This window comes from Protomyctophum bolini (assembly GCF_963924005.1).
Source record: "Protomyctophum bolini genome assembly, chromosome: 2".
NCBI lineage: Eukaryota > Metazoa > Chordata > Actinopteri > Myctophiformes > Myctophidae > Protomyctophum > Protomyctophum bolini.
This window is the reverse complement of record NC_137863.1, coordinates 213797-229452: the sequence shown is the minus strand read 5'-3', so window position 1 is coordinate 229452 and position 15656 is coordinate 213797. Positions and strand designations below refer to the sequence as shown.

Sequence of the window (15656 nt, the reverse complement as noted above, 5' to 3'; positions counted from 1 at the left end):
ATGGGCTCCACTCACAGGCTGGCGTATGGAGGTAGTTTAATTCTTGACGTGGACGCATAATGGACAGACACTACTGAGCATGTTGTTGTCCTCAGTCAGTGACTTACAGTAACTATTACCTGGAAGTACAGTAGGGTGTCCTTATAGGGACGATGCACTGGGTGAGCAACTTTCATTGAAACAAGTGGTCCTTCCTCCAGAGATATTATTAAGCTTTATGGTTTTATTGCATTGCCATTTGAATTAGGCAGTGATGTATGAGTTTACCGTTGTTTCATGTTCCATTTTGTTGGTTTAATACTAATCCATTCTGGGCGGGAACTAAGCATTATGTTATACTTTAGCTATTGAGAAATAGCTCATAGCGCGCCACCAAGTGGCGCGCTACGAGCTTGTAGGTCTGCTATTTTTGAAAGATCGTGAAAATGCGGCACAAATCTTTGAATACCGGTATATATTCTTTCAGAAGACTCTATTTTTATTTCGACGTCAGGCCTAAATGGGTCAATAAAGTATCTTCTCCCTTTTTAACTTAAATAATTTCTTTGTTTGGACTTCTCACTCCCCTAGCTGTTGTTAACTTGTTCTATTTGTTTGCTTTTCGTGAAGCTGTGTTTTTGTGCAGCTCTGATCCTCAACCCGTCCTGGACCAGTTGAGGCTTCCTCATTTCTTGTTGTGTGCAAATATACATTATAAGGATAACCAAATAACAATACATGTGCTTCAATAATGCACCTTGCTCCATTTAATGTCACTGTGTATTCTGTCATAAATAGTTATCTCCCTGCAAAGTACTGCGATTGTTATAAACATACCAGTAACACATCAGCTATCGTATGAATGTTTTATATACACCTGCGTGTCTTATAAAAATCACATGATTAACGTTACAATACAAAATCAGAACTGAAAGTATCCAACCAGAACTGGATCTCTGCACAGGCCCAGGGGATAATATAGTATGATATATTAATATTGTTGAGCTGCAGTTAGAATATCATTATGCTATAATATATTAGTTGGCTATGGATACAAACCACAGAGCTGAAGCTTTGTATTTATTCTTCTTCAAATATGTCTGGTTAAGAAAAATAGATTACAAACTAGTTTAAGGTTGATAAGACTTATATTTCTTTCAAGGTGAAGTCTGCTGGTCAATATGTTGAGCTAAATGTTGAGCCTTCTTTTTCCACTGTGTCAATTTTTTTATTTATTTTTTATTTGAACAGAGGTTGAAAATGGAACCTGTGGAGATTTACCTCTGCTGAAGCATAAACCTAATATACGTTTGTGTGTGATTCTGATTGCATAATTGCATAATATTAGAAGTTGACACACTGTTTTGTTATTTATTTGATATTTTATTGAAGTTGTTCGTTAAAGACTTATAAGAACAGATAGCAGAACAGAAACAACAAAGGACAAAATACCATCGGAATAATTAATGATGAAAATCAAAACAAGAAAATACAGGATATTATTGTTAAAAAAAGTCCACTTTGGTCCATTTGTACACTCTTTACATTAAGGACTTTACTGTGTAGATATAAGAGTCTCCTGTTGGTCCCTGATGTCGATGCCCACTGGCCTTATGTTCCTCTACTTGAGACGCCAGTGCCTGCAAAGCTATTCCTGCTCCTGCGTTTGAACAGTGTTTTGGGGAGGTGGAGAGAACGACTCGTCGTCAGGTGAGTCGTCCTCTGCTGCATCAGCGCCCTGGTGTTCTTAATCCACTCCTCTTTTGCTCCCACGTTGGATGCCCTGAGTACGGTCAGGTTGTTGGAGGTGAGTTTCCTTCCTACCGCCAACAGAGCAAACTTACAAGGGTCCCCCTCGACGTGTTCAATCACCCCCAACAGCTCCGACGTCTGTATTGTGTTCTTGAAGCGGTACTTTGTCCCGCCCGTGGAGTCCCTGACCTCCTTGCTGAAGACCAGTGACTTCTCCAGCAGGAACAGGTGGCGCTGGTGAACCTTCTGAATGAAGGAGCTGGGGTTCTGCACCTGGAAGCTGTCGTGGAGGATCAGGTTCCCCTGGACCTCCAGGTTCTCGTGGAAACCCTCCAGCGAGGCAAGGTGCATGGCGTTGTTAACCCTCTGGAGAACACCCAGGATCACCTGCAGGCCCTCCGCAACCTCCTCCTTCTGTCCCTCCTCGCAGCACGAGGACAAGTCCTTGAGCAGGAGCTGGTACTTCGTGATCCTCTGCACGGGTTTCATGAGGTGGGACTTGATGGAGTTTGCCCGATCGAGGCCGCGCCTCCGCTGGATGCCGTCGAAGAAGGTTCCGGCGTGTTCCGCCACTAGCCGATTGGAGCCGGGCGCGTTCTTGCAGTAAGTCACGTACGCCTGGAACTTCTCGGCCCACGCGACGAAGCAGTGGCCCACGTCCTCCGGCAGCTCACAGTCCACCAGGTCCTTCAGGAAATGATCGCTGTGGAACTCGTAGAGCTCCCGCATGTTCCCGAAGATGGCCTGCTCCTTGTGGAGGATGCCCGTGGGTATCCCCTCCTCCTCCTGCACTCCGCTGGCCATCTCCCACAGGTACGTCTCCAGACACTCGCGCAGATCCCTGACGTAGGACTTCTCCGTCTGCAACAGCTCGTCCATGATGTAGCCTCGTTTCTGGGCCGACCTGCTCCTCTTCTCCCTGCTGCTGACCTCATGGTTGTTGTGGTCAGGCAGCTTATTGACGTCCTCAGCTGGTATGATGATGGCTTTGTGGTGGTGTGGCTGCAGCAGCATCACTCTCTCTCTGGCGAGGGCGCTGCGCTCCAGCGTGGACCGAACAAATGCCAGCAACAGCCGGGCCTGGGGGTTGTTGTTCATCTGATTGCTGTGCAGTTGCTGCAGCAACTCCTTCCAGGCATCTTCTCTCTGCTCGGCCGTTCTCAGCCTCCAGGCCAACCTCCTCCATGGCATGATGACACCATCACTGCACTCCATCACACCTGACCTCCGCTGGACACTCATCTGCATCATCTCCATCATTCACAATGAGTATGTGACTTGTGACCTCACCTGTCGCCTTTTAAAGACCATGCAGACCTGTCAACAAATCCATTCAACAAACGGGGTGAAAACCATGGCAACAGCGTCACAGCGTGGTCGGTCGATGCCACGTCACGGTCAAGTGGAGACACGCCCACCCAGCGTGCTACAACAGACAACGTCAGCGTTTTCAGATCAACAGGTATCAACATATTTTTAATTGTAGCTTATTTTACTGATGGAAATTGATTTAACATGTTTTTTCTGGGATTGTTTATTGTATTAACTCAACCTAAATCCGGGAGAACTTTATTCATCATACCTAAACAGGTACCAGTTGTTTTTTTTTGCATTCGTTGTGTCAACAACGAAGCTTGGCAGTTCGGCCTATGGGATCTGTTGTCGCTGTGTACGCTCAAAGGCTCTGTTGTCATGGTTACGGACCGTGTACCCGCAGGCGATGGGATTGGGCCCTGTAGCCGCTGTGAAAACTGCGGATGCCATGTCCGCTTATTATAAGCAATGTTGGGATTAGTCTTCTGTAAAGTTTCTTGCTAAGAAGTATAGTTGCTGGTTTTGCTTATTTGGTCTTCATAATGTTGGTTTAAACAGTGTTCAAGCCAAGGACCGCCAAATGAACATGTATTTGCCTGCGGACCCCCACCTGAAAACATTTTAGGGACCGGAAAATAGTTTATATATATATTATTTTGGGGCTTGTTTTCATATACCATGATTGCTTGTTTCTCTCTGAAAACCTGCCAACATGTACTGTTGATAGTAAGCAGTCGAATCGATGAGTACAATCATCTTCAAATGAACTCGAAGAAGTAGACGTTTTATTTATTATTAGCCTAGCCTACGTAGCACAACAAGCTTACTAGCTGTCTGAAAATTAAACAACATAAACTTCTCTCGTCACTGCGTCAGGCATTTATTTATGGCCATGCCAAGGTAGGTATAGCATTCAAATGGACCCTTATGGGACTGTAACTGAGAGTGTATGTAATGCAAATGGCTATTTGTACGGCTGGAGCCGTAAAAAAATCTTCTCTTACGGGGGTCCCTGGCATATGTTTTCTAATGGGGGGTCCGCAGGCTAATTAGTGTTAATTTGGGGGTCCTTCACTTGAGAACGTTTGGGAACCACTGGTGTAGGACAGGCTGTGGTTCAACAAACATTGTGTGCCTCAATACCCCTTTTACCCCTGTAAAATAACCTTTTCGTCCACTGCACCACCTGAATTACACTTTATAGCACCTTTTTAACAGTATGCAAATATGTATATGTTCCTCCAAAGATGCAGTATGTAAGGAGGAAAGCTGGAGAGAATATTTTGTTTCCATTAGGACAGACTGAAAATAACTTTTATACTTAACTTGGCATTTAACCAGTCCTAACCTCAGCATTAATTCCTATGCCGTGTGGAACATTCCGAGCTGCCAAGCTCACAACGCGTGTGAGCTTGTAGATCTGCCATTTGTGATGAGACTTGGTGTAGCCTACTGTAGGCCAGGGGTTCTCAATGCTTTTGACTGGGGACCCCAGGAAATGCTGTCATATCCTATATAAATTTGTCAAACATTGGCCAAATTGTCAAATATTACATAAGAAAGAGGCAACAATTGTGAAAATAACGGATATTATCAGCTGTAACGGAGGCAAACAAATAAATGTATGCCTCAATTTCCTACATACCAAATTGTTTGTCAATGAATCCTAACCATTAAAGTAAACCTTGACTCTGGCGCCACCCTCAGGCCCTCAAGTGTCAACGTCCCACACAAGAAGATAGCTTTTGATTGATTGAAATATTTATTAACAGTTTGTAGAATTACAGTACATTTCAAGCACAAACTCAATACAGAGACTGTTAACTGTGAGTGGACGACCCAATTAAGCATTACACTTGTTTACAACAGGGTCCACATTGTTCAATTCATCAAAACATTTAGAGACATACAAGTTTATACAGTTTATACATCAATGTAGTCACACAATGTTCTGAGTAAAGTGGATGAACAGTGTTTGTGCCACGTTTGGCCCCTTGGGGCCCCTTGACTGAGCCCCTGGGGGCCCCCTGGGGTTACTATTCTCATAATCTCTCTACAACAGTGGTTTTCAACCCTTTTCATATCAAGGCTCATTATTTATTCTGCATTTGAGCCACGGACCGCCATTTGAAGAGATTTAGCCTTGCAGTTTTCTGAAAGATGTTTCTGTATCAGTGGTGCTCAATATTTCATGTCAAGAACCCCAAAAATTATATGTAATTGACCACCGACCCCCATCTGAAAATATGTTGTTCCAGGAACCCCTCAGAAGCAAAGATTTTAGTTAAAAACGTTCGCTCTGAAAGAATATATATAATTATTCAAAGATTTGTGCCACATTTTCACGATTTTTCAAAGATAGCAGACCTACAAGCTAAGTGGCGCGCTATGAGCTTGTAGATCTGCTATTTTACTTCAGTCAAGACGTAAACACTTTGGTGTCTGCTGTGTGTGGCAGGACATGAAGAGTCAGATGATGAAGGGACATTTTCGTGCGGTTGACATGAACACCTCCTGTCTCCTGCTAGAGCAGAACTACAGAACTACATGAACACCTCCTGTCTCCTGCTAGAGCAGAACTACAGAACTACATGAACACCTCCTGTCTCCTGCTAGAGCAGAACTACAGAACTAGATGAACACCTCCTGTCTCCTTCTAGAGCAGAACTACAGTCTGATGAGCGAGTCCAGTGGAGAACTTCATCCTCAGGTGTGTAGAAGGATGTTGTTGAGAACCGTGTTGATTTCGTCGACTAAAACTAAGACGAAAAATGTTCGTCGACTACCTTTTTTTCACAGAGGAAAACTAAATGGAAACTAAATGAAAACTAAGCTATGATGACTAAAACTAAGACTAAATATAGGCCTACAGACGATTTCCTCAACAAATAAAAACAAATAAAGACTAAAATGTTAAGGACTAGTGGACAAGAGATCCAGTATAAGTCATTTTACACTAGGTTGCATGCTGAAAATAGCAGATCTACAAGCTTGTAGATCGGCTATTTTCAGTCATTACGGCAGGATCAAGGCCCGACAAAATACATTCTAAAATCTTATGATATTTAGTCGACTGAAACTAGACTAACACTCAAACATTCCGGGTGACTAAAATGTGACTAAAACTAAATAAACTATTCAATAGATGTAAGTAGCCTACAGTATGTATTTATTCATGATGAATGTCCAATGTGTGATATACATTAAGTTAATGATTTAATATCATGTGTCTGTGTGTGTGCAGCAAAGCCTTCTGTTCTGCGGTGTCTTTGAAGCATACTATGAGCAGCCGCCTCCGTTCACGCTGAACCTCAAAGTGCATCGCTCTGACGTCACTGCATGGACTGCAACCATTCAACAAGGTACCTACCGTTTGTACACAGTCGCCTGTCTGTGTACTGTGTGTGTGTGTGTGTGTGTGTGTGTGTGTGTGTGTGTGTGTCTAATCGAATGTCCGTGTTAACTGTGCTTTATCTTAACCCATTCTGACCTGAGATCAGATTCTAAAAATGTCTTCTACATCCTGACTGTTTTCTGAAAAAGCTATGTTTCTATGTCAGTGGTTCTTCGATTAAAAAAAAATAGCAGACCTACAAGCTTGTAGATCTGCTATTTTTCAATAGCTAAAGCATAACATAATGCTAACACCAAAAGGGGTTCCCGCCCAGAATGGGTTAAAAGCAGAGTATCACACTGGCATCTACTTTGTCTGAGTTTAATTATGACGTATGTTGTGATAATAATCGAAAATGCAACTATATAAGGCTCTATGCAGCCTGTTCAATGCTGTGTGAAGTCGGGGCGGGTTAGTGGCCACTGCTATGAAAAGTCCCTCCCACCGCGTCGGAGAGGGCCGAGCCAAAACAGTGTGTCATCGATAGTATCTCCCCTACGCCATCCCATTGGATCCCATGTTGGATCACATCCATTTGGTTTCTCCCCAGTATGAATTCTCTGTTGTGCTTTAAGGCTATTCATTTGAGAGAAGTGTTGTCCACAATGATCGCATCCATATTGTTTCTCCCCAGTATGAATTGTGCTTTAAGGCTGGACATTCTAGCGTTTACCACTTACCACATTATTCCCACAGGTTAAAATGTAAACAGGCTAAATGATGATGGCTGATGCTTCAGTCACTGTAGTCAATGCATTCAAATGCAGAGATTAAACGTGTTAATAGTCACTGGTTGTCTGGCATTGGACAGATCACCTGTTAAGGATTACATTATGGATGAACTGAGACCATTTTACACCTCTTTGACTCTGATGAGTTTCAGCAGAACTACCTTTTAAAGGTGCTGTAAGGGAGATGTTTTGTGGCTCTAGTAAATCATTGATATATTGTTTGTTCAGTAACAGATCGTCTTCACATGTCTCCATACCTACTTCACTAACATCATTATTACTGTTTCATAATGTGAATTGTGTTAAAAGTACAATTGATCAACAGTAATATGAAGGGGGAATTAAGGCCTGTATTAAGGCCTTATACTGTATTTAAGAACATATTAGCCTAATTTACTTACAAAGAAAAACAGTTAGGCCTATTTGTTTTCCAAAACACAGACTGCCACTCACCCCTAAAATGATTGCAAACAGTCTTCATAAATAGTTCTCAAGCCTTCACATCTTGTCTTTTACCAGTATACTACCACATCCCCTGTACTTTATTATTTAATTTTATTAAGGTGCAATGTCAATTTGTGTTGTTAAATTTGTTTCCACTTTAATGTAGAAGACAGTGGTTTGTTTAACATAATGTGTCACTATATAGATCAAGTGTACATTTTAATTATATACTAAGAAGAACACAACGGGAAGAAAAAAACAACCTTTCACAATAGCATTTTAAATATCCATCGTAACTAAATACATAGGCAGTTTGTTTTATTGTTGAGTAACACAACAATTAATGATATTCTATATTTTTTGTAAAGCACGGACAAATGATTGATTCAACACTTTATTCAGTTTGTAGAACAGTTCAACAAAAGTACAGGTCAATACAAAAAACCTGATACGAGGAAACACAATTGTTTACACCAGGGTCCTCCATTTTTCAATTAATCCGAACATTTAATGACATGCAACTAAAATCTGGGGAATCTGTAACATGGCAGAAGACCAGTCCGTTCAAATAGTAAGTTTACTTGCAATTCATCTATACATGGAAACATTTGTTTCATCGCCATCCTATTAATCTAGAATTATCATGCTCATATATATGTAATGCGTTTAAACAGTTTAGCCTTAAACAATTGATTAATTAAAAAATACCATATGGATCAACATGTTTTTCATTTCCAGTGGCTCAAATTCGTACAATTCTAACAATAGAGTCAACAGTTTAAATCCAGTGTGTACAACCTTGTGAAAATCTAAATTATTTGAATTACTAAAAAGCTTAACCACAAACATCACAATTATTTGGGTTTCTCTCCAGTGTGAATTCGCTTGTGGCTTTTAAGGCTGTCCATTCTAGAGAAGTGTTGTCCACAATGATCACATCCATAGGGTTTCTCTCCAGTGTGAATTCTCTGGTGTATTTTAAGGCTGTCCATTCTAGAGAAGTGTTGTCCACATTGATCACATCCATATGGTTTCTCTCCAGTGTGAATTCTCTGGTGTGTTTTAAGGTTTGCCATTGTAGAGAAGTGTTGTCCACAATGATCACATCCATAGGGTTTCTCTCCAGTGTGAATTCTCTGGTGTGTTTTAAGGTTTGCCATTGTAAAGAAAGAGCTTTGAGCACTTGTAAAAGCGCTATAAAAATGCAATTCATTCATTATATTACTACTTTACAGAGTAATGAGTAGTGTAAGGTTTTACTCTGTCAAAACAGTAATATTATACCTGTTACTTTGTAAAGAAAAAGTAGCACATAGGCTATTACATATTAGTCAGGATTTGTTGACTACCGTTTGAAAACATTTAATTTATTTTCTGGCTGACGTGACTCTTCTTCTTAATATTAACTATTGGATTCAGTTCTAAAAAATGATGTGTTGTTGGGCCAACTGGCCACAACGCGGCACTGTTGTACTGCAGACCAGTAGACGTGACGTCTATGAAGGAATACATGTATTTGATTCTAGTAGTTTGGTAACTTCATTCGTCACCGTGTCTAGTGTCTACTTTTTATTATTTATAACATAATGATATAATTATAATGATATAAATACATTATGTATCAAATTATGATACATAATGTTTATAAATGACTGTATATATTTATAATATTTATTCTAGTAGTTTGGTAACTTGGTAACTGTGTGTGTGTGTGTGTGTGTGTGTGTGTGTGTGTGTGTGTGTGTGTGTGTGTGTGTGTGTGCGCGCGCGTCTGTGTGTGCGTGTGTGTGTGTCAGTCACTCCACAGACTTCGAGGTCCACAGGAACTGGTTAGCGATCACTCACAGCCTCCCTGTGTCCAGATGGTACCACGAGGTCTGTAGTTCAATTCCTATTCCCTTAACGAGGTCTGTAGTTCAATTCCTATTCCCTTAACGAGGTCTGTAGTTCAATTCCTATTATACCATGATTCCTATCATTAGTATAATAGGAATTGAAAGAGTTCCAAATGGACGATGCTTTTAAACTCCACAAGCAGACCATTAGATCTAAGCACTAAGTGGTGCTCAGATCTATAGTTTTTTTTATCACTTTCACAAATTAAATCAGTTTTATCTTAAGGATTTAAAGTGAGCTTGTAGATCTGCTATTTTTACAGCTTTTTGGCGTATGGTTAAAATGGCAAAAACTACATTCATATTGTGTGTGTGTGTGTGTGTGTGTGTGTGTGTGTGTGTGTGTGTGTGTGTGCCTCAGAACCAATCAGAATGGACCTTGGACTACCCCCCGCTGTTTGCGTGGTTCGAGCTGTCTCTGTCTCAGCTGGCTCAGTATGCTGACTCCAACATGCTCCTAGTGTCCAACCTGGAGTACTGCAGCCCTGCTACACTGCTGTTCCAAAGACTGAGTGTCATCTGTACTGATGTACTCTTTATGTACTCTGTTAGAGAGTGAGTATAAATACTATAATACTATTACTACTGAAGTACTCTTTATGTACTCTGTTAGAGAGTGAGTATAAATACTATAATACTATTACTACTGATGTACTCTTTATGTACTCTGTTAGAGAGTGAGTATAAATACTATAATACTATTACAGAGCTTCCGTTGCTCCAGACTGTATGACGGAAGCATTTATATTTTACTCATGATCAGAGCTTCCGTTGCTCCAGACTGTATGACGGAAGCATTTATATTAGACTCATGATCAGTGCTTCCGTTGCTCCAGACTGTATGACGGAAGCATTTATATTTTACTCATGATCAGAGCTTCCGTTGCTCCAGACTGTACGACGGAAGCATTTATATTTTACTCATGATCAGAGCTTCCGTTGCTCCAGACTGTACGACGAAGCATTTATATTTTACTCATGATCAGAGCTTCCGTTGCTCCAGACTGTATGACGGAAGCATTTATATTTGACTCATGATCAGAGCTTCTGTTGCTCCAGACTGTATGACGGAAGCATTTATATTTGACTCATGATCAGAGCTTCCGTTGCTCCAGACTGTACGACGAAGCATTTATATTTGACTCATGATCAGAGCTTCCGTTGCTCCAGACTGTACGACGAAGCATTTATATTTTACTCATGATCAGAGCTTCCGTTGCTCCAGACTGTACGACGGAAGCATTTATATTTTACTCATGATCAGAGCTTCCGTTGCTCCAGACTGTACGACGGAAGCATTTATATTTTACTCATGATCAGAGCTTCCGTTGCTCCAGACTGTACGACGGAAGCATTTATATTTTACTCATGATCAGAGCTTCCGTTGCTCCAGACTGTACGACGGAAGCATTTATATTTTACTCATGATCAGAGCTTCCGTTGCTCCAGACTGTACGACGGAAGCATTTATATTTTACTCATGATCAGAGCTTCCGTTGCTCCAGACTGTACGACGGAAGCATTTATATTTTACTCATGATCAGAGCTTCCGTTGCTCCAGACTGTACGACGGAAGCATTTATATTTTACTCATGATCAGAGCTTCCGTTGCTCCAGACTGTATGACGGAAGCATTTATATTTTACTCATGATCAGAGCTTCCGTTGCTCCAGACTGTACGACGGAAGCATTTATATTTTACTCATGATCAGAGCTTCCGTTGCTCCAGACTGTACGACGAACCATTTATATTTTACTCATGATCAGAGCTTCCGTTGCTCCAGACTGTACGACGGAAGCATTTATATTTTACTCATGATCAGAGCTTCCGTTGCTCCAGACTGTATGACGGAAGCATTTATATTTTACTCATGATCAGAGCTTCCGTTGCTCCAGACTGTATGACGGAAGCATTTATATTTTACTCATGATCAGAGCTTCCGTTGCTCCAGACTGTACGACGGAAGCATTTATATTTTACTCATGATCAGAGCTTCCGTTGCTCCAGACTGTATGACGGAAGCATTTATATTTTACTCATGATCAGAGCTTCCGTTGCTCCAGACTGTATGACGGAAGCATTTATATTTTACTCATGATCAGATCTTCCGTTGCTCCAGACTGTACGACGGAAGCATTTATATTTTACTCATGATCAGAGCTTCCGTTGAGCCAGACTGTATGACGGAAGCATTTATATTAGACTCATGATCAGAGCTTCCGTTGCTCCAGACTGTACGACGGAAGCATTTATATTTTACTCATGATCAGAGCTTCCGTTGCTCCAGACTGTACGACGGTAATACAAACGGGAATTCTGCGTTCCTTGGTAAATTTTAAAATTTTCCATTTTATGTACCTGTGGGTGTCAGTGTGCAGAAACACTTTGATGTTACCAATCCTTCCCCTGTGAGTAGAAAATGAAGACATGCACAGTACACGCATCCTCCTTGTACCTCTCTCTCTCTCTCTAGTCAGCGAAAGTTACCAATCTGCAAAATATGACTAATAGCTTTCTTCACAAATATCACCTCTCAATTTGTTCCAACCGAACCTTGTGACAGCTGCTGAAAGTTGGGTTACCATTAACAACCTATATGCAGGCAAAATGTTCTCATTTTTAATCTGCTTTAGTTTAAGTAGCATGTGACGGGTCAAACTAGGGGTTTTCTCCTTGGGCTAAAACGTTTTGTTTTTTTTAAGATATTTTTTGCGGCTTACGCCTTTTATTGGTTTTTGAAGGGACAGACAGTAGGCTGACAGGAAACGGGAGAGAGATGGGGGGATGACATGCAGTAAAGGCCGTGTCGGGCTCGGGAGTCGAACCCGCGGCACACTGCGACTGGATTACCAGGTGGGTGCCCAAACGGTTACGCCACCGCCTGGGCCGGCTAAAACGTCTTTGTGCAAAACGGAATCATGAAAAACCCCTATAGTTTGACACGTCACATGCTACTTAAAGCAAAATGGAAATTTGTAAATTTGCATATAGGTAACAGGTTGTTAATGGTACTTGGAACTGGAACTTTCAGCACCTGTCGCAAAGTTTCCCAAGGGAGTTGGGTTGGAACAAATTGAGAGGTGATAGTAGACACCTTTTATGAACATATTTTGTGAAGAAAGCTATTGGTATAAGCATTTATTTTGCAGGTTGGTCACACATTTGGCTTACTTTCCCTAACTACTCTCTCTCCACTCTCCTTCCCTCCCTTCCTCTCCTCCAGGTGATGACCTCCTTCTCCCTCTCTCGGCTGCCTGGTGCTTCACCCCTGCTCGGGTCAGAGTTCAGCTGTGACGTCACCAACGGGGAGGTGGCTCCCGGTGCGTCGCTGCGGGTGACGGTCACTTACGCCCCGCTGGCCGCAGACGCAGTCTCTGTCGACTACCTGTCCCTGAACTATCCCGGATCGCTCAGCAAAGCCCTGCTCAAACTCACCGGGAAATGTATAGGTAGGTATACAGGTGCACTATGAATCGTTTTAGGGCGAGAAGAAGCGAACAGGCAGTGGGTGAGGGCACATTTTCATAATTGTTCAAACTTCTTATACTTCTTAGACTTTCAGAAAATATGATATTTATAAGCTCACAACATGTTGTGATGTGATGTCTTGTGAGCTTGTGTTAGCAAGACACCATTGTACGTCTAAGTATAAAGTAGGGATTTAGTGGTTAACCGTTTTGCTTTTGGAAAGCTCTCGTTAATGGCAGTGGTGGAAAGTAACTACATACATTTACTTAAAGATGGAGTGCCACAATTTTTGTATTTTTCCAGTTTTCCATGTGTCTATGAGGTGACAGTACTTCATTAGACACCCTGGAGTTGTTTTTATGTGCAATGGTGTATTAACTTTGTATGGCACCGTCGTTTTTCACCAGAAGCAGAGACGTGTGTTTTCATTTTTTCAACCAGTCTAACGTTCATTAGAAGGACAATATCAGTCACCAGAAGCAGAGAGCAGAGTGTGTGAAGTTACAATTGGTTTATATAGGAAGGTAAAGTTAATATCATCAAATATCTAAATATTGAATCAAGCAACTTAAAAACCATCTGGGGTGAAACACAGAAGTCAGATGTTAAAATGACAGCAGGGGGAAAAAAAAACTTTAATATTGGACACCTCTTTATAATAATTTCTGTCTGTCTGTTTCTTTCTTACACGTGTGTGCGTGCGTGCGTGCGTGCGTGCGTGTGTGTGTGTGTGTGTGTGTGTGTGTGTGTGTGTGTGTGTGTGTGTGTGTGTGTGTGTGTGTGACAGTCTACACCGTCTTTGCGCTCCTAGAATACTTGGTCGTTGGATCCAACATGGCGTTCCACCTCACTGCAGCCTTGGACTTCAGCAACCAGGAAGTACTGGTGGCCACGCCCCCTGAGGACAAGAGATACTGACCTCACACACACACACACACACACACACACACACATTTGAATTATTTTATTTGGTCCACAAAAAAAAGGAAAAATGCATAGGACATAAACATTATGGGTGCAGTTATGTTACAATCACAAGCCTATGACGCATGTTTGGAATCATACTGCTAATATAAATGATGTTCCTCGGTTTCCTGTCAATCAAAATCATGCCTAACATTAACCTCAGTAAAAAAATACAAGAACCGCTGAGAGTGAGATTTTAGAAATGTTAGCCCCTCTAACATTCTCTGCACGTCTGTGTCTGTGTCTGTGTCTGTGTGTGTGTGTGTGTGTGTGTGTGTGTGTGTGTGTGTGTGCGCACACGCGCATTATGTATACAGCAAACATTTCCTTTCATTTTTTTAAGATTCGTTTTTGGCTTTTGTGCCTTTGTTGATAGTTACAAGCGACGAGCTGACGTGACAATAAGAGCCTATTATGTGGCATTATGTGGCATGTGCCTGGACTAGGCCAGCATTGACTGTTTCCTGGTGTATTGTGACTGTAATCTTGACAGGTTTCCTGAAGACCAAAGATGAGTCAGTGTGAGGAGAGAGAGGAGGAGGGAGCTGACAACAGAGCAGAGCCTCCATCTGTGTCTATGAAGAGTCATGAACCTCCTGACTTCAGTAATGAACCTGGACCTCCAGATACAACGTATGTGAATCCTCCTATACAATTCAAGGTTCAATGTTGTACTTTATTCTTCCATCTTGTGTACACTACATGTACATAAGAGTGAAACTTGGCTTCCTTCAGACAATGCAGCAGCATTATATACACCAGCGGTTCCCAAACTTTTTCACGTCAAGGACCCCCAAAAAATATATGCCAGGGACCCCCCATAAGAGAAGATTTGTACGGCTCTAGCGGTGATTCTCAACCCGTTTAATTTCAAGGACCCCCAGTTTGACATGCATTAGTCTACATATCCCCATTTAATGGCATTTCTATCTCTGGGACCCCCAATTTATATTGTAAAATCAATGCTAATTTAACTCTGAGAGTGTACACCGAATAGCCGACTTTAGGACGGTACCCGCCCCCCCGAACCTCAAATGACGTCACATTGTAGGCTCTACAGCACCGAACCGAATTATATTCGGCTCTAAAATAGGAGTATGAATCGGCCCTAAGAGTGTCTGCTAAATGCCTAAATTGTAAATTGTAAAATGTGACAGACATCATGATTATTATAGAATCTAAGACCGTGATTCACATAATCAGGTATTATTACTTAGGCAACAATTCAAATATATACAGCATACGATAAAGAAATTATTTTAAAAAATGGCTGATGGGGAAGTCCTCGTTCATTCCCTTTGGGGACATTGTATTTAAAGTGTAAATCCAAAAGGATTCACGTTGTAGCAACAATCTATTCAGATCCCCTCCTCGCCTGCATGGGGCATTTCACATGTTCAACCCATAGACTGTAAAAGATATGGACAAAGCGTTCCCCGGGTCTAACATGGACGTAAAATGAAGCCAGTAATTCCTTGCACTGTAAGTCGCCATCTTTCTAGATCTGTTTGGGCCCAGCTGGCCCATTGGCTGGACCAGACAACGAGGCGGGACTTCCCCCCCCTTCTTCTCCGTTGGTTTTTATTTTGACTCGAGTGGGAGGGGACTCCCGATCATAGACTGTAACGGTAGCCACGCCCCTCAGAACATACGCGACTTTATGGTCATTTATTTTTGCGAACGCAGTGAGCACTTACTATGAGACCTAGCAG

The 15656-nt window shown here is 41.8% G+C and overlaps 1 protein-coding gene across 2 annotated transcripts; it reads left to right on the top strand.

Moving 5' to 3' along the window:
- Nucleotides 1-5532: 5532 nt before the first annotated feature.
- On the top strand, nucleotides 5533-13921 carry LOC308324186 (uncharacterized protein). Of its 2 annotated transcripts, none has more exons than XM_080776160.1 (6): nucleotides 5533-5755; nucleotides 6290-6407; nucleotides 9411-9489; nucleotides 9871-10064; nucleotides 12734-12959; nucleotides 13790-13921. In XM_080776160.1, exons 5-6 carry the CDS (start codon nucleotides 12737-12739, stop codon nucleotides 13894-13896), a joined length of 330 nt encoding a protein of 109 aa, XP_080632286.1. In that variant the 5' UTR covers nucleotides 5533-5755; nucleotides 6290-6407; nucleotides 9411-9489; nucleotides 9871-10064; nucleotides 12734-12736; the 3' UTR covers nucleotides 13897-13921. The 2 variants fall into 2 exon arrangements, with proteins under 2 accessions (XP_080632286.1, XP_080632285.1); XM_080776159.1 differs by having other exon boundaries at nucleotides 13766-13921.
- Nucleotides 13922-15656: the final 1735 nt, after the last annotated feature.

What these genes read in the sequence shown, in the direction of transcription:
- LOC308324186 (XM_080776159.1), top strand. Translation starts at nt 12,737, where the DNA reads ATGACCTCCTTCTCCCTCTCTCGGCTGCCTGGTGCTTCACCCCTGCTC. An exon ending in ACTCACCGGGAAATGTATAG is followed by an intron (nt 12,960 to 13,765) that starts GTAGGTATACAG and finishes TGTGTGTGACAG; the next exon opens with TCTACACCGTCTTTGCGCTC.